The 18,615-nt window shown below is 38.8% G+C and overlaps 1 protein-coding gene across 1 annotated transcript in view; it reads left to right on the top strand.

The window, feature by feature from the left end:
- LOC147734762 (hemagglutinin/amebocyte aggregation factor-like) overlaps positions 1-18,341 on the top strand; it is an 87,471-nt gene extending 69,130 nt beyond the window's left edge. The window contains exon 5 of the mRNA XM_086953044.1: positions 18,124-18,341. Coding sequence (XP_086809170.1) covers positions 18,124-18,166 — 43 coding nt within the window. The 3' untranslated portion in view covers positions 18,167-18,341. The remainder of the gene's footprint in view (positions 1-18,123) is intronic.
- Positions 18,342-18,615: the final 274 nt, after the last annotated feature.

Below are 18,615 nucleotides of genomic sequence, written 5' to 3'. Positions count from 1 at the left end.
CTTGCATTTATAATGCAATATGTGTTATATTTATTAATATGTTAGCTATTAGCATTGCTAAATATTTGAACATCAAATGCCAAAAAATGGTATAAATAGAAACGATAAAAGATATGTTTTTATTTTTGTTGCAATAGTGGCATGTTGCATTTCAGATGAATATATTTAAAAGTAAGGTGCACAATAGTGCCATTGCTATAATAGCTAATTCTAATTGTGTCCAGAAAAGATGTATACATTTATGGTTGGTGGTGTGTGTGCATGTAAAAATTGTATATTGATGGATAGTGTGTGTGTATGGTGGAAGTATGTATTGTCAGCTGGTAGTTTTTGATTAGTGAAAGCATGTACTCATGGCTACTGCTGTTTGTGCATAGTGTAAGTGTGCACAGCTAGCTGGTAATGAAAGCATTTTGTGAAGGCTGGAAGGGTGTATGTTTGTTAGAAGTGGGCTTTGATATTTGTTGATGTCTGCTTGGTAAAAGCGTGTACCAATAACTAATAATGTGTGTTCCTGTTGAAAATGTATACTGCCAGCTGGTGGTGTTTGTGTTTTGTAGAGAAGGTACTAACTGTTGATAGTATATGTGGCTTGTAAAGCATGTAGTGATAACTGAGGTTATGTATGTTTGCTGAAGCATGCACTAACAAATAAGGATGTGTGTATGATGAAAGCATGCAGTAATGTCTAAAGGAGTATGCTTGCTAAAAAATTGAATGCATACAGTAAGAAGTAATTTGCCACTATATTATTCCTCAACTTGCAATGTTTACAGTATTATTGAAACATATTGCATATAGCAGTATTCAATCTGCATTGTTCATATCATCACTCAATGGCTAATGTCTATATCACCACTTAATTTCCATTGCTTTTAATGGTACTCATTTCTGAATAGCTACAGTAGCAGTCAACCTTTTAGCCTACAATAGCATTAACTTACCATCCTTTACAAAACCACTTTATTATGTTGATTATTAATTGTTTCTGAAATTAGTAAACAATTTGCTCAATAAACTCCTTTTGTACATGTAAGAGAACAGTTTTGAACAGAATTTCTAGTAATATGCAAAATATATATGTCTACATTAGGATAATAACTAGTTGTAAAGCAGAAGTTAAAAAACTATTCAAATGCACTTACGTTGTATTTATTGTTGAACTTTTCTTTGTTTTTCTTTTGGTGTTTAGTGTAGGCGTAATAAATGCTGTAAAGAAATATTAGAAAGCATTATTCGTGGGTATTTTACAAAAGTTCATATTAAATTATACTGTATATCAAGCAATAATAAAATGTAACAATCTTTATAATGCAACTGATTAGTACTTTTGAAAGCAGTTGTATGAAATATTTAGCGGCCTCATATACAGTACGCAGTATATAAAAAGCTTGTCTTAATTACCTGTAGACTATAATAGTGCTACATTATGTTTTGAAGTATTCATTTATTGTCATATTATTTAGAAAGTACTTTACATGAAGATGTCATTATATTATACATTTTAACAAGTTACAAACACAAGTAGTAATAGTTACAGTGAAAATGTAAGTTTTAAGAATTGATAAATGCTGTATGGATGCAGGATGGGCAATAATAGGTGAATGCTTGCTTGATAGATTAACGCATGATAATTGTATTTATTGATGAATGCTTGAATTATTAATGTTTGTATAAATGCATCAATACATGCATTATAACAATATGAATGATGGATATATATAGATGGAAAGATGAATGGATGAATGCATGGCATATGAAGTATGAAGACAGTATTGTATTTATAAATACATACACACTAAAGGCTTTTAAAGGTGCTCTCTTAATCCTTCTAGTCACTTAGTGTAATGGCTAACTAAAATTGTACAGCCTGCGATTACATTACCGAGAGTTTCTGACTGTAACAGGTCAGAGCCTGCCCTCCCAGTGGCTACGAACAGGGCCTGCTTAACATAAGTGATTACACCTCCTCCTGAAGGATGTCTAGCAGATTACCATCACATGGCCAAAAGTTTCAAAGCATCTACTGCATTGAAATTAATACTACGTCTTCCCCTCAGATCTGGGAATGCCATCCGTGCCCTGAAGCCTATTTGCCATCATTCTAGAAGAGAAATTTGATGTTCAAAAGGCGTGTTTCACATACAGGCTGGTTATACACATAAAGGTGGGCTACCTAAGGTGCACTACCAAAAACGGGTTTCACTATCATTATTTTAATAAAAGTAAAGAATTCTGAATTAGGGCTTTTCCTACTTCCCACATGTAGGTTATATAGAGGGGTATAGTCACCCTAGTGGTTGGTAGGCCATTAGCAAATTGATACTCTCCAGAGTACCCCCAAATTGAGTATTTAATTTATGCTCCCTTCCCCCCCCCCCTTTTACTACAGATATAATTTGTCTACCTGGGAATAGACGAAGGACAAAAAAGAGCAGTCAATGCAAGAACTAGGGAAGTACAGCAAAATTTGGCATCAAAACCTGCCTGTCTGTTGGTACTTCAACAAATGCAAATCCCAAATCATTGAAAAATTTACTTTCTCAATAACACGTGCAGGATTGTTAAACACTTTGCCAACTATCTCGCATTTCCTTTGACATAATATGGTCATTTCTGTGCCTCTGCAGGCTTCACCCTTGCTTTAGTTCACTGTGTTGTTAGACATTGGTACCAGTAAGGTACCAGCCTTTCAGGAGGAAGTTGTACAGGCAGTAGGTGGTCAGGTCCTATTTCTCTAGGAAGTTTACAAGTAGCTAAACTATCCAAGTGTCCCTTTGTGCCAATGCCATGTGTATGAAAGCACTTGCAGTAGCCAATGCTTGTTAGTGTCTGCTTGAACACTACTGCCGTCAGAGGTAACGTACATGACCAGGGATTTCAGGAGTAATGAGACTGACACTGAAAATAGTAATGCTGTCTTGTTTTTATTAACCTTAGAAATCACAGTGAGATTTTTAACCCTTCCATGCTAATGACAAGGTCACCTCATCATGGGTGTTACCTGCACTGCGCTGATGACGAGCTAACCTTGTCATGAACAATGGTAAAATAAAGATCCAGCACCAAGTGGCAAAACTCTTAGCAGCCAAAGTGTTATATGCAAGTGGGTGGATGTAATAGTATATGCAAGAATGATGTATAAATAAATGCATGCATGATAAATACTTGTGAATAGATGGAAAATTGTATAATTAGATGTGTGGGTAAATTGATTAGTAATGTAATGGTACAGCATTGTTAGATGCATAAATAGGTGAATGCATGTATGATAAATGGGTGCATGATAATTGGATCAGTTGATAGATGGATGCATTAATGATGTATGTATAATTGCATGAATGCATGCATGATAGCTGTATGCATGATGGAGTAATGGATGGATAAATAGATGAATGGAGCTTGCATGTAAGTATGTTTAGATGCAAGTGGGTGGATTGATTAGTGAGAGCATTAACTGTATAAATAGATGCATGTATGATAAATACATGCATGATATATGTATAGGTAAATGCATAATGCATGCATTATGGTTGTTTGCATAATAGAAGTAAGGATAAATGTATGATGCATGAATTATGGCTGTTTGCATAATAAATGGTTGTATTGATGAAATCATGAATTGATGGTGTGTGAAAGTATTATGTATGCATGCAAATGGATTGAGATTAATGCATGTTCGAATTATGTATTAATAAATAAAATAAATAAAACCTGGTATAACTCTTATTTACAATATACATATAATACTTTATATATTATTAGTATATAATATGACAGTAATTTGTAGCCAAGCAACATACATGCATAAATGAATAAAATTAAGCACACTGCAAGTGCTCAGTTACACAATCCACATTTCTTTATTTATTTAATGAATGAGAGTTGCAAGCAACGATAAATAAATAATATTTTTTACCATGCAATATAATAATTTCCCTATTGATATATGCTTCATCCACGTTTATTATTGGGGCATTAAAAGCCTCATGTGTGAATGTTAATAACAATTGATTTGTAAAATCAAAATATATAAATAGCTGCAATTTTAAGGTAAGTACGAATTAGGGAGTTTAACTGCTTTTTCAATTCCTATTTGTTATATATGTATTATTTCTTAGCAGGCTAAGTGTTTATTGACGTTTTTTTTTAAGCTAGATGCATATTGTGTGCACTTTCATGGAGAACGATTCCAAAAAGGAAGAATAAGTGGGAGTGGTTAAGTTACGTGGATAACAGGAAGTGAATGGGAGGGAAGAGAGGCAAAGCAAGCAGCAAAGCAGCGAAGTCTAGCATCGTAATGTTAATGTTAGTAAGGAACTGTAGCCTGTGCTCAGCAGTGGTTATTGAAATAGCTGCAGCAGGTAGTAAAATAGAAATTGAGCGTGGAGCTGTTTGTTAAAGGATTTTGTTACGTGCTACAAGATAGAATCGAGAAGTAAGGTGAGTTAAAATAAAAACAACTATGGACTTTATATAGTGATCTGAAAAGTATTTTGCTGGTTGTTGAATTATAATATTCCGTTTAATTCGACATTGCTTAAATATATCGACAGCCTGTGATGTAAGCATTGTTAATGAATTAATTTCATGTAAAAAGACATATTAATGGTTGTGCGCGAATGCAGTCATTAATAATATGCATGTTACAATTATATTAGCGTTGTAATACATGCGTCCAGTTGTGTGTTTGACAGAATGTGTATGCATGCTTTTAAAAGATGTATTTGGAGGAGGAGGAACGCATTGCAGATTGTTTTTTTTTCAATGCACATCTTATTTTGTACATGCGCGACATAGTAAGCATAAATATGGACATGTACATTTTATGTCTACCGGGAATTTTTTTATTTGTTTTCGAAAAGGAGGTCTCGAAGTGGGTAGTGGGTGAATAAGCAGGCCCGAGTTGAGTAACAGCGGTGCTCAGTAACTTAATAGTTAACTGTTTGCAATGTGTTCAAGATTGGCTGAAATGTTACATTGAAACAAATCAGCCCGGGCGCCAGCCTTATGGCGCCGAGTAGCTTTCAGACGAACGTTAGAATGGAACAGTAAAGACTGAAAGACCGTTACAGCAGTTAGCAATACCCCGGGGCACTTCCTTGAACACTTGCTGCTAATGGTTGTAACAGACGATTAAGGCCGGACTAAAATGTGTACGTGATCGGCAAAGCGCAGGAAGGCATCGGTAGTAGGTAGGTGAAAAAGAACCCTTAAAAGACTTCATTAAGTAAAGTACTTTTTATGTTAGTTTTTTTGCCAGTCATCGCATATTGAATGCTGCGTTACATCGGCTAATTTAGTATTTAGCCTTAAAAGCGACCTGTGTATATGGGCTCCTACGCTGCGAAGAGCACAATTATATGCTGAAAGAACCATGTTTAAGTCAACGCTATAGGTGACATGGTATCACTGTTGCATGCAGCTTTTACTTACTACACTGAAGTCCGTGTTAAATAGAAATGCAAGATTAATTTATTCAAATACGATAGTCTAAGAAAAAATGCTGTAAGACAGGCAAGTAGCGGTTATATTTTACAATGGGTTTGTTTTTGATTTTAAATAACTGCGTGTGCATGGCCTTAATAATAAGCATACTCCTTGTGTAATATTTTCTAATTCAGCACAACAGTTTTGCCGATTATAATATTTGCAGGCAAAACATCTAGTATTCGTGTACGGTAGAAGGTAGACTTAATGGCGGAAATGCTTAAAAGCTAGTATATTTTGCACAATAGAAAACGCTTTTGTTTTCATTATATCAAAGCTATACAAATGCCAGTAACATTACGAAATACTTTGCTGAATAGTGTCACATTGACCCACAATGATATATAACTGGAAAAATAACTTGCAATGGCCTGTAGCTTCTCGAAGCACTCACAAACATATGAATATATTATTGAAAATGGCGTTTATTCGTGCTGGCGCGCATACATGATTTAATAGTACAAAGCACACTCTTTGTATCTGTTTTAAATATAGAGTTGTGCATCTCATCGTAAATGAAACCTGCATGCAAAATATCTAAATATCAATTAAGGTAGACCAAAACTGCGGGGCACTAAATAGAGTAACGAGTAAAAAAAATTATAAAATGCTAGGTGAAGTCCGCACTATCTACAAGTGTCACAGATTACTTTATCTAAATACGGTTGTCTAATTAAAGGCGCTATGAAAAAAAACAACGAGCGGCTTTATTTTTTAAAATGGACTCGTTGTTGTCTATTGCTAAGTCGACACTACGGGTGACATGACTGCACCCGTAGTATGCAGCTTACACGCACTTGGGTGAGGTCCGCGCTTTTTTAATTGCTACAGATGACTTTATTTAAATACAGTGGTATCAGCAAAGGTGCTATAGAACAGACAACCAGCGGCTGTATTTTTTAAAATGGGCTCGTTTTGCTTATTAATTGCTGCGTAGCTTTATTTTGCATTGAGAGCCGCCATACTGGCGCCTGTTAACATGGGCTTCCGCAGTGTAGGAAGCAGAATGATACAACAAGGAGCGGTTATATTTTTAAATGCGTTTGCTGTTGCTTTCAAATAACTGCGTGTGCACGGCCTTAATTTAAAGCACACTCCCTGTGTAATATTTTATAATTCAGCACAATAGCTTTGCCGAATATGAAAACAACGAGCGGCTTTTTTTTTTAAAATGGACTCATTGTTGTCTATTGCTAAGTCGACACTACGGGTGACATGACTGCACCCGTAGTATGCAGCTTACACGCACTTGGGTGAGGTCCGCGCTTTTTTAATTGCTACAGATAACTTTATTTAAATACAGTGGTATCAGCAAAGGTGCTATAGGACAGACAACCAGCGGCTGTATTTTTTAAAATGGGCTCGTTCTTGCTTATTAATTGCTGCGTAGCTTTATTTTGCATTGAGAGCCGCCATACTGGCGCCTGTTAACATGGGCTTCCGCAGTGTAGGAAGCAGAATGATACAACAAGGAGCGGTTATATTTTTCAACGCGTTTGCTGTTGCTTTCAAATAACTGCGTGTGCATGGCCTTAATTAAAAGCACACTGCCTGTGTAATATTTTATAATTCAGCACAACAGTTTTGCCGAATATAATATTTGCAGGCAAAACATCTAGTATTTGTGTACGGTAGAAGGTACACTTAATGGCGGAAATGCTTAAAAGCTAGTATATTTTGCGCAATAGAAAACTCCGTTTCCGTCTTCATTATATCAAAGCTATACAAATGGAAGTAACATTACAGAAATATTTAACTGAATAATGCCACATTGACGCACAATTATGTCACTTAAAAAATGACTTTCAATGAACTGTAGCTTCTCGAAGCACTCACCAACATATCAACAAATTATTACTAGCGTTTCGTCGTGCAAGCGCGCATACATGATTTAACAGTACAAAGCACAGTCTTTGTATTTGTTTAAGATATAGTGCTCTACTAACTCTCTGTAAAGACCTGCATGCACAATATCAGGTGATCAATTTGGTCAGACTAGACTGCGTGCCAGTAAATAAAGTAACGAATTTAATGAATTATTGAATGCTGGTACATTAATAGCAGCAAATAATATTAAAAAATACGCAAATAAAAGCTTACCTTTAAATGCAAATAATTGGTAGATCAGCAGCGAAGTCCAGTACGAAGCAAATAAGTATCCGAACGTAGGTTGTTGTTCTCAGCAACAGAGGGTCTGTGTAACAACTCGTAAAGTCCCAACATAAGTATCGGCTGCGATCAGATACCAAGCGTTAAAAGCAATAAAATGCAAGGCTCACAGGACTAACAAATACTTCAGTGCCGTGAGAAAGTCGGCTAAGTGCGAAAAAACATGTCTGGCACTTCTCAATGTAAATTAAAAGGGCAAAGGGGACTGTTCTTTTTAAACAGTTTCGTTTCTTTGAATGCATGCCGTGAGTTTCAGTTTTAAACACTTTCGTTTCTTGTAATACATGCTTGAGTTTCATTTCGTATTTGTAAAATATAACTTAATGAATGTATATTAGTTGTTTACCATAAGTCTTAGAATGCTTTATGTAAATGGATATATTTTTAAAGTTATGCATGCGAAAATATATACAAAATGGATTTGAAAATGTATAGATGTAAAACATTTTGGTAAAATGCTGTCGGCAGTTTTTTGTTGTGATGCCTTTAATATGAGGCACGTGCATTCACTTGAACTTTTGAATGAAGGCCTTTTACAAACATCCCGCTGAGTTATTGTATCGCTGTATGTAAAGTGAACGTATGCCTTATTCTAAGAATATCGCTGCTAATGTTTTATGGAGCTTTGTATTCAGCGATAACTAGTTCCAACATTTTTCACTCATTACACGCATAAGTAGATGCACCATATTAGAAATGTTAAACTCCTAAATCAAAGAAGGCGATGCCATGTGGCACATGAAACTACAAGTGGTGTGACTAAGCCTGGGTGTTTTGGCCAGAATACAAGTATGCAAACTTCAACATTTGAAACTAGACCATCGAGGAACATACCGACGAGATATATAATTGCTGCGTGTAAAATAAACGTATGCTATGTAAATCTGTAAAGCTTCTTGTTTACCATGTAAACACGAGCCTTGAAGGAGTATGCCGCCGACGATTTTACAAACGGGCTTTGTAATCAGTGAAAACTAACTCCAACATTTTGAACTTATTACACTCGGAAGTACATGCATCAATTCAGAAATGTTAGCCTTCCATATTAACAAAGGTGTTGCAATGTGGCATATGTAACAAATAGTTGTGTGGAATAGCATGTGTGCTATGACTCAAATACCAGCAAAAAAACATTAACAACATAATGTAAATAAATATAATTATATAGACCTTTAACTGTTATACAGTGGATCAATGCCACTTTACACTTTTGTGTCAGAGCACCTGCTGCAGGAATGATAACTTTTTTGGAAAGCACTATAGTTTACCGGTGCCGCCTGCATTTACTTTGACATTTAAAAGAAGGCCTTCGAGGAACATGCCGAAGAAATTAGTTGCTAGGTATAAAGTGAAAGTATGCCACATTAAATATCTGTAAAGCATTTTCTTTCACATGTAAACACGATCTTTAAGAGGGTGAAGACTACGTTTTTTAAAACTTACTATTTCAATTTGCAGCATGTTACTGTAAAGCTTTTTCTTTCAGATATCAATCAAGGCCTCAAAAGTTAATGCCAACGACGTATTTAAAAAGCGCTATTTTTTATCGCATTATGTATAATGCCAGTACCTTCAATATATAATGCAACACTATAAATACTATAATCTTTTTCTGTAAATATAAAGCCAAAGCACAACATTTCTAAATCTCATTACACAAGCAGACATAGCATCGCCGCAGACATAGTGCCGCCGCAAAGCACATTTTGAAGTGCTATTGTTATTTCCGACTGTTTACACCTACTAAATAACACCATGTCGATAACTGTAGGGGCGAGAAAAGAATGTGTAAACGAATTCATGCAAGTAGATACCTGCAGGCTTTAAAGTCTGTAGCAAACTGCTTACGAAAAGAAAATCAAAATAATGTTAATGTAGACAGAAGCAGTACATCAAAAGTGTTTTATTATTTTTGAGAATATTGTACTGTAAGTAAAGGCACTCTAAGACAAGCAACGAGCGACTGCATATACATGGTATCTTTGTCGCTTTTAAATTGCTGCGTGTACATTCACTCGCTTTGTTTGGAGCCCCCCAATAATGGCGGATGTTAGTAAGATAGGCTGATGCGCTCTAGAAAGCACAATTACAAGCAGAAACAACCATAAGTAAAGTCAACAATACAGGTTAAATCGCCCACTGTTGCCTGCTCCTTTTACGCACTCGAGTGAAGTCGGTGCTAAATAAAAAGCAAGTGATTACTTTAGTTAATGTTTTTGCATGTGAAGTAAACGTATGCTTGTATGCCACATTTTATATTTGTAAAATACAACACAATAGCACAGAGAAAGAAACACAATATTACTTTATATATTTTATGTTGGAAAATGCCCATTGTTAAACGGTCAGTAGAAATAAACACGTTCAGCTCTAAGACAAGAAACGAAAGTGATGGTAGAAAGACACATGATATTCTAATTATTTCGTATTGAAATGTGACCCTGGATGAGAGTGAACAGTGAAAGAAACACACTATGGGCTAAAACGACATAAGCTCGTTGTAGCTTTTAACTTGCTGCTTGTGCATGGCCTCACTTTGCATTAAGCACCTGCAAATGGCGCTCTAGTCGAAAACAACATGCGCTCATTGTTTCTTTTAACATGGTGCATATGCATGGGCTCACTTTGCATTGAGCCCCGCCATGATGGCGCCTGTACTCTAACATTAGCTCGCGCCGTTCTTGGGTGCTGCTTTCACGCAATGGCGCCTGGATTCGAACAATAACTCCCGCCCTTCTTGGGTGCTACTTTCACGCACTCGGAAGGCTGTATTTAAAATGTGGTCTGTGTTGAAATGTGACCCTGGATGAGAGTGAACAGTGAAATAAACACACTATGGGCTAAAACGACATAAGCTCGTTGTAGCTTTTAACTTGCTGCATGTGCATAGTCTCACTTTGCATTAAGCACCGCCATAATGGCACTCTAGTCGAAAACATCATGCGCTCATTCTTGCTTTTAACATCGTGCATCTGTGCTGTTTGATTGCATGCAGTCGGACGGGTATATTTAAAATGTTTCATTGCTGCGTGTTATAATGGCGCTCTAGTCGAAAACAACATGCACTTATACTTGCTTTTAACATCGTGCATCTGTTATTTAAAATGTTTGATTGTTGCTGATTGCTGCGTGTTATAATGGCGCCCTAGTCGAAAACAACATGCACTCATTCTTGCTTTTAACATCGTGCATCTGTGCTGTTTGATTGCACGCAGTCGGACGGGTATATTTTAAATGTTTCATTGCTGCGTGTTATAATGGCGCTCTAGTCGAAAACAACATGCACTCATTCTTGCTTTTAACATCGTGCATCTGTGCTGTTTGATTGCATGCAGTCGGACGGGTATATTTAAAATGTTTCATTGCTGCGTGTTATAATGGCGCTCTAGTCGAAAACAACATGCACTCATACTTGCTTTTAACATCGTGCATCTGTTATTTAAAATGTTTGATTGTTGCTGATTGCTGCGTGTTATAATGGCGCCCTAGTCGAAAACAACATGCACTCATTCTTGCTTTTAACATCGTGCATCTGTGCTGTTTGATTGCACGCAGTCGGACGGGTATATTTTAAATGTTTCATTGCTGCGTGTTATAATGGCGCTCTAGTCGAAAACAACATGCGCTCATTCTTGCTTTTAACATCGTGCATCTGTGCTGTTTGATTGCACGCAGTCGGACGGGTATATTTTAAATGTTTGATTGCTGCGTGTTATAATGGCGCTCTAGTCGAAAACAACATGCGCTCATTCTTGCTTTTCACATCGTGCATCTGTGCTGTTTGATTGCATGCAGTCGGACAGGTATATTTAAAAGGTTTGATTGCTGCGTGTTATAATGGCGCTTTAGTCGAAAACAACATGCACTCATTCTTGCTTTTAACATCGTGCATCTGTTATTTAAAATGTTTGATTGCTGCGTATCACGTGAATGTGTGCCTTGTGCCCCATACTTCGTGTTCAGAACAACCACACTCTAGTCTAAGACGAGAAACACGGGAAACGAAAGTGAAAGAACGATCACACCAAGAAAGAAACATTGTCGGTTAAGGCAAGCTCACACAAAGAAAAAAGAAACATTGTAAAAGAAACTGGAGGCTGAAGGCAAAAAGCTCGTGCACGCAGCTCAATCCACCCAAGGATAAGCTCGTGACAGTTTTGTGTCCCTCATTCCCCCGTGTCAGGTAGCTATAAGTCTCCAGCCTGGACGCATCCTTCGGATGCTATTTCCAGGCGAGACCTAAAAAGGATAATGCCAATATTACTTATGGTGGACTACTATCTACCTTAATTAATAATCTAGTTTCTTACATTGGATTTCAGTGGTAGGAGTCAGGACTTATGTTTAACAGTACCACTCCGCTATAAAGGTGGAAATTAAAAATCCCTATCTTGACCAGAAATCAAAAAAAATGTTGATTTTCAATTTGCATCAGGTATTAAATTTGGTCATATTTGTTTTTTCAAAATAATTTTTTAGTTCAATTTTTGCACCTTTTAAAATTCAATGTAACATGGAGTTGGATCTGACTGCCTAATTCCAAGTAATCTTGCAGAATTCACTATTCATAATCACTCTACACGGAATTGTGCGAGTTACATCACACAATTCAGAAGACTTAAAAAGTCAGAACATTTTAAAATTCAAAAACTAGCCCTGCACCAAACTGAAAGGAAATGGAGACTGCATTATTCCCCTGACAAAAAAGTGATTTACCTAGCTCAACTTAAGGCATACAAAAAATCCATCCAATCTACTAAAGCCACTCACTTCTCTTAGATCCACCAATAAATCAAAATAAATATTTACAATTGTCAATGAGCTATCCAATCCTGGTAGAGTTACTCTAAAACCCAACCCCTTGACAGGCACTCTGCAACTCGCTGAACACCTTTTTCATTTACAAAGTCACTTCCATTAAAGCCAGCATTCATGCTAGCCATGCTCATGAGGCATTACCAACGGCGCTAAGAAACCCCTGCTCCCTCCATCATTTCCGGCAATCAGCAGAGAAACTCTCATGGGGCGTCTCTCCAAAGTCAAATCTGGATCTCCTACAGATAGCTGCCCTCCCTACATCTGAAAATAAATTTTCACTGCAAATTCTTAGCCTTCAGTTTCTCTCATGAACGAATCACTAACTCAGGGCCCTGTACCTAGAGCCTTTAACAAAGCCTTCACAGTTCCCCTTTTGAAAAAACCCGGGGCAGATCCCCTGATCCCGATGAACTACCGCCCCATATCCCTGCTCCCTTTCCTGGTCAAGGTATTGGGACCCCATGTGGCAAACTGCCTCTGCTTATTCATCGAACAGTCTCATTACCTTGACCTGAACCAAGGAAGCTTCCGACCAGCACACTCAACTAAGACAGTAATATTGACTGTACTGTAAGAGCAATGGAAAGATGCAGTCAGGGGTACACCCCAGCAGCCTTTTGACACACTCGACCATGGTATTCTGGAAGATCGTGTGAGGGAAGCAGGACTCCAGGGATCGTCTTTCAACAGGATTATGTCCTTTCTGGAGGACCGATCCCAGTCGGTTCGCCTCTCCCATTTTACTGCACCTAATAAGAAGACTACTTGCGGAGTACGTCAGGGTTCTTCACTATCCCCACACCTGTTCAACTTGTACCTCATACTGTCCTTAAGAGAAAGAACTGTGAGCAAATGTAATAATGCAGATGACCTGCAAATAATATTTGTCATCAATAACACATCCAATTTCATTTCCGAATTCCAAGCCACAGTGCTGCGTATCCATAACTGAATGAACAGCAATCACTTAAAATTGAATCCAGATAAAACTGAGCTGATCATGATTGGCGGTGCTTGCAGTACTTGGAGCCCACACTTTTGGCCAGCTGAGCTGGACTCTTCCACAACTCCATCCTCCGCAGCTAAGAGCCTTGGAGTCACAACAACAGCGACATATCCATAAAGTCTTAGATTGGAACTGTAGTTTCTACCTGCTTCTTTCAGCTATGGAAAATAAGGAAAATCAGCAGATTCCGCACTAGGGAAGTTTTGGCGCAGGTAGTCTTAGCTCTAGTCATTTCTCACACAAATTACGCTAACTCCCTGTACTTTGGCCTGCCATTATATCTAATCAAAAGACTGGAACTTGTGCACAAGGCCACAAGACTGATTTTACATCTGCCTAGATGGCAATATTACTCCCCGATTATGAAGAAGACATTGGCTCCATGTATCCCAACGCTGTGCCTTCAAAATCGGCTGCCTTATTTTCAAATCCTTACACGGCACATGCCCGGAATTAATCTCCAATATCACTGAGAGATATATACTTGCTTGCAACTTGCGCTAAGCCCATATGAACCTGCTGGTTACCCCATATTATAAATCAAAGCCGCTAGGTGGCAGCAGATTTGCGGTACTTAAAAGGCATGAGATGAGAAACACTGGAGTAAGTGGAATGTCCTACTCCAGTTGCTTTTTTTTTGCTTGTAGAGAGGTAACACAATAGGGAGTAGGCTTCAGCCCCTTTGTGCTTTTGCATGGTCTCCCTGCAAGAGGACCCTTAAGGGTTTTCAGAGAAGGGTGGGAGAAACTTCTCAAGGAACCCAAACAGGGCATTGCAACTATGTGCTGGGCCTGCATGGCTAAGCATATGAAGAGTGCTAACATAAACAGCCAGCCATGGGATCATCAGGCACTGGTATGACCACAACATAGACTTGGTGCAATACTAGACAGGTCAGAAAGTGGGAGTTTTTGAGCTTGGACAAATGGACTGCAACGTACTCAGTGCTGTAGAAGATGAGTGAGGCCACCTACCAGGTGAAACTTTGTACCCTCAGGCACATCCACAGGGTGATCAATGTCAACCATTTGAAGCCCAACTTTGCACTGACAAGCATGTGTTAATGCACCTGTGCCCAGTTAATGGTATAGAGACGTCATAAGACTTTGGCAGCATTTCCAGCACCGCCACTACCCTCTACTGATGAAGGAATTAACAGAAAACACATTTCTAGAGTTACACAGCACAGGCTGCACAAACAAGGCTGACGACTACTACTGAAGTAAGTGTTATCATTCAATGCATTTACCATGATGCATTGGGGCAAATGGAGTGCTGGCATGTGAGGCAGAGTGCTCCCACCCCTCGTGTTTGAAAAGGCTGCCTTGAGCTACTGAGCTGACGAGCATGTGTTGATGCACCTGCACTCAGTGAGTGGTACAGAGACCTGAGAAGACTTTGGGCAGCATTTCCAGCACCCCACTATGTGATATTGAGAAAAAGAATTAATCCAGAAACACATGTCTAAAGTTACACAGCACAGGGTAAAAAAAGTAAAGGCTACTGCTGCAGTAAGTGTTATCATGCACTGCATTTACCATGATGCTTGGGAGCAAACTGAGTGCTGGAATGTGAGTCAGAGTGCTCCAACCTCCTCCTGTTTGAAATTGGCTTCCTTGAGCTCCTTGGCTGATGAGCTTGTGGTGATGCACCTGCGCCCAGTGTGTGGTACAGAGACCTGAAAAGGCTTTGGGCACAATTTCCAGCACCCCCAAAATGATGTCTTGCTCTCTACTGATGCACTGGGGCAAATTGAGTGCTGGGATGTGAGGCAGAGTGCTACCACCCTCTCCCTGTTTAAAAAGGCAAATCAGGATTGGCCTTGGGAAGTTGGCCAAAGAAACACAAAGGGCCCGATTCACAGAATGAATTTAAGACTCAATCCTAAACTTACTACTATTTTGGTATTCACAGAATGCACTTACTCATTCCGGTAGTCACAGAATGCACTTACTCATTTCGGTATTCACAGAAGGCAATTACTCATTTCGGTATTCACAGAAGTTAGTAGTCTTAACTTTAGGACTCCTAAATGCCTTCTGTGAATACCGAAAGTCTTAAAATTAGGATTTTTCTCAGTTTAGTAGTAGTAAAGTTAGGACGCCTAACTTTCGGACTCCTAAATGCCTTCTGTGAGTACCGAAAGTCTTAAAATTAGGATTTTTCTCAGTTTAGTAGTAGTAAAGTTAGGACTCCTAACTTTAGGACTCTTAAACTGAGAAAAATCCTAATTTTAAGACTTTCGGTATTCACAGAAGGCATTTAGGAGTCCTAAAATTAGGACTACTAACTTCTGTGAATACCGAAACGAGTAAGTGCCTTCTGTGAATATCGAAATGAATAAGTGCATTCTGTGAATACCAAAATAGTAGTAAGTTTAGGATTGAGTCTTAAATTCATTTTGTGAAACGGACCCAAAGTATCACCATGAGCTACTTTGCATCCTGTGGGCATTCCCATACAAATACCAATGGAGTGGAGTCAAAAGCTAGTAAATTTGTCCCCTCGTTTGTACAAATCTGTGTTGCTCTGAATGATGGCTCTTAATACCTATTGGGTGTGGTACTACAATAGTAAGTTATTAACCGAGAACTAAATATCAGCTATAAAGAGTCGGGGTCTGTGAACGATGTGTAGACGGCTGGGGTGTCAGCGCTCCTCATGGATAGAAGGTGTGGTCCATGCTGGGTGGCAGATGCTTAGCATTGGAGGAACGGATTCTTGAGCAAGTACTTAACTCTGAGTGCAGTTTTTGGTGCTGCATCTTCCCTTATTGAAAGTGGGTCTGAAGAAGGGGGCTGGTGCTGTTCTGATATGCGGTAAATGGTTGCTTGAAAATATTAATCTATAAGGCTTTTTCGAAGATTGGTTGATTTTTCAATTTGATGAAATACTCTGTGGCCATTACTGTTCAGGCCATATTCAGGGTCAAACACTGCTTTAGGCTTTAGGAGTTGTTCTGTAAAAACAAAGTCTTAGTAACTGTGGTACCAAGAAGTTTGCGACTGGCTGCCAAGAACTCTCTGTGGCAGCAATGCCACAAGGGATTTGCTAGACGTGGCACCTGTGATGCACGCAGATGCCTCCTTCTCATACAGAGCTCAGCAGGGTATCTTGAGTTTGGAGAACATGCCTTCAGCCAAATAAAACACCTGCTAAAGCTACCCCATGTGTTGTAACAAATAGAAAGGCACAATATGGGGCAAAGATGAGCATGCACCGAAGTTTACTTGTCAATGAGGCAAGTCTAAACCTGCACAAAGATTAGTGAGTAGTGGGGCAGATCTGAAGGTCTGAGTTTGCGGTCCAAATGACTGAGCAATCGAACAAATATGGGCAAATGATCCAAATTTCTGAGCACTGGTGCAAGACTTCAGCATCAATTGATTTTTGCTGTCTGAAGCCGTAGTCGTGAACAAGAACTGGTGATCACTGAGTGATTGTGCAAATGTGAACATGAAAACCTAAGTAATGATACTGCAATTGTGTCCATGCTGCTAGGACACCCAAGTTATGGCATACATCTGTCTAGAACCCTTTGGTTGAAAGGGGGGGGGGGGTTGTTTAGACCACCATTTGTCCTCATGGTCATAACGCCCCTATCACATCAAGTATGGTTGCCCCCGGATAGTACAGACCATAGCCCAGAATGGGTCAACAATTCAAGCCTGAAATTGGGGCGCAAGGGGTCCACTGACCTAACAGAACACGAGGGAAGCTTTTACTTATGGAAGAGGAGGCCGCACACACTTACTGGTGTCATGCTTCATCATCGAAACCTCTCCCCACCCTGGTCGGACAGTGCCACCAGGTCGGGCTCGACCTCCTGATGGACTTAGACAGGAGGGAGTTCTTGAAATAGAACTACAGGACAAAAATAGGGGGATCCAGATTCACTAAAAGTAACTTGTGGACAACCAGCGAATTGCCTTCAATAGTGCTTTCGGCAGGTATATCTAAAAACAGGGTGTGACGGTAAAGCTGAGAATGACGAATCAGTCCGTATCATTTAGTTGACATGGTTCTGCATACATCTGTGCCAGCAATCCAGCTGTCTGAGTGAAAATGTAAATATTAGCGAGTGATAGTGCCAATTTAATGTTAAGTGAGGATTGCCAAATGATGAGACCAATGTAAACAATCAGTCAGGATTGAGAGGTTGTGCACTAAGAATTGCAGTGTGATGGGGAGAATTTGCTAATGTACAATTATATAAATCCTTGACAAATTGTGGGGAGTCATGGCAATGACATAATGGTGGCAATATTTAGTCATATCGTGGGTTCCGGTTTAAAGGTTGCATAATATTGGTAATTCTTGCATTTTATAATATTATCTCTGCCTGAAAGATTGGTTTAACCAGTCTGCATCTTTGCACTCATTCCTACCATTAATCCATGAATCTATTCAATAATATCTCCAATGGCTATGAAATGTCCTGCAACTTTTAAAAGTTTTATTTTAAATAACTTCAGAAATGATGACCTAAATAGAACATTTTTCCACTGGACAACTTCCCCGGAGAATGACAGCTTGTCCCGGGTGTTCTGTCTCCTAACACATGCCGTTTCGTGTGTTGTACTATATTGGTCTGTACTGAATGGAGCATAAAAACCAAAATTGATTTTATTTCTTTGTAGGGACCGTCGATGGAGATACCAGCACTGTGCCAAAAAAGCGTGAGCATAAAGGATGCGGCAGGAGAGCGTCTCAGTTATTGGAGCTTCACCTCTGCAGCAAACAAAACACCTTTGTATTTCTGTATCAATTCACACACTCTGATAGCAGTCTGTATCAATCCTTGATATGTATCTCGACAGTTGATTAACTGTTCATTAATAAACCATTAGCAAGACAATGTTTGTTTTGTGGTTAGGCTTCTTTGCGGGTAGGGAGTGGACCCTTTGAGGAGGATATTGTCGACTTTTTAAAACAGCTTTTCTCTGTGTATTTTTACAGCTCTTTACAGGGTCTTCTCTTTATGACTAATCAACTGAACTGCTGCCCACTCCTCTCCCGCCCCCAAAGGGGATAATGAAAAATACTAAAACCCATGATTCTATGGTCTGCTTGCAAGCAGCCAGCTCTGTGCATCCATTGTGTATATGTGAAGACCTATAAGTCTGTGGCTC

Source organism: Lissotriton vulgaris, chromosome 1_2 (genome assembly GCF_964263255.1).
Source record: "Lissotriton vulgaris chromosome 1_2, aLisVul1.2, whole genome shotgun sequence".
Classification (NCBI taxonomy): Eukaryota; Metazoa; Chordata; class Amphibia; order Caudata; family Salamandridae; genus Lissotriton; species Lissotriton vulgaris.
Note: the sequence above shows the minus strand (reverse complement) of the source record. Positions and strands in the feature narration are given on the sequence as shown.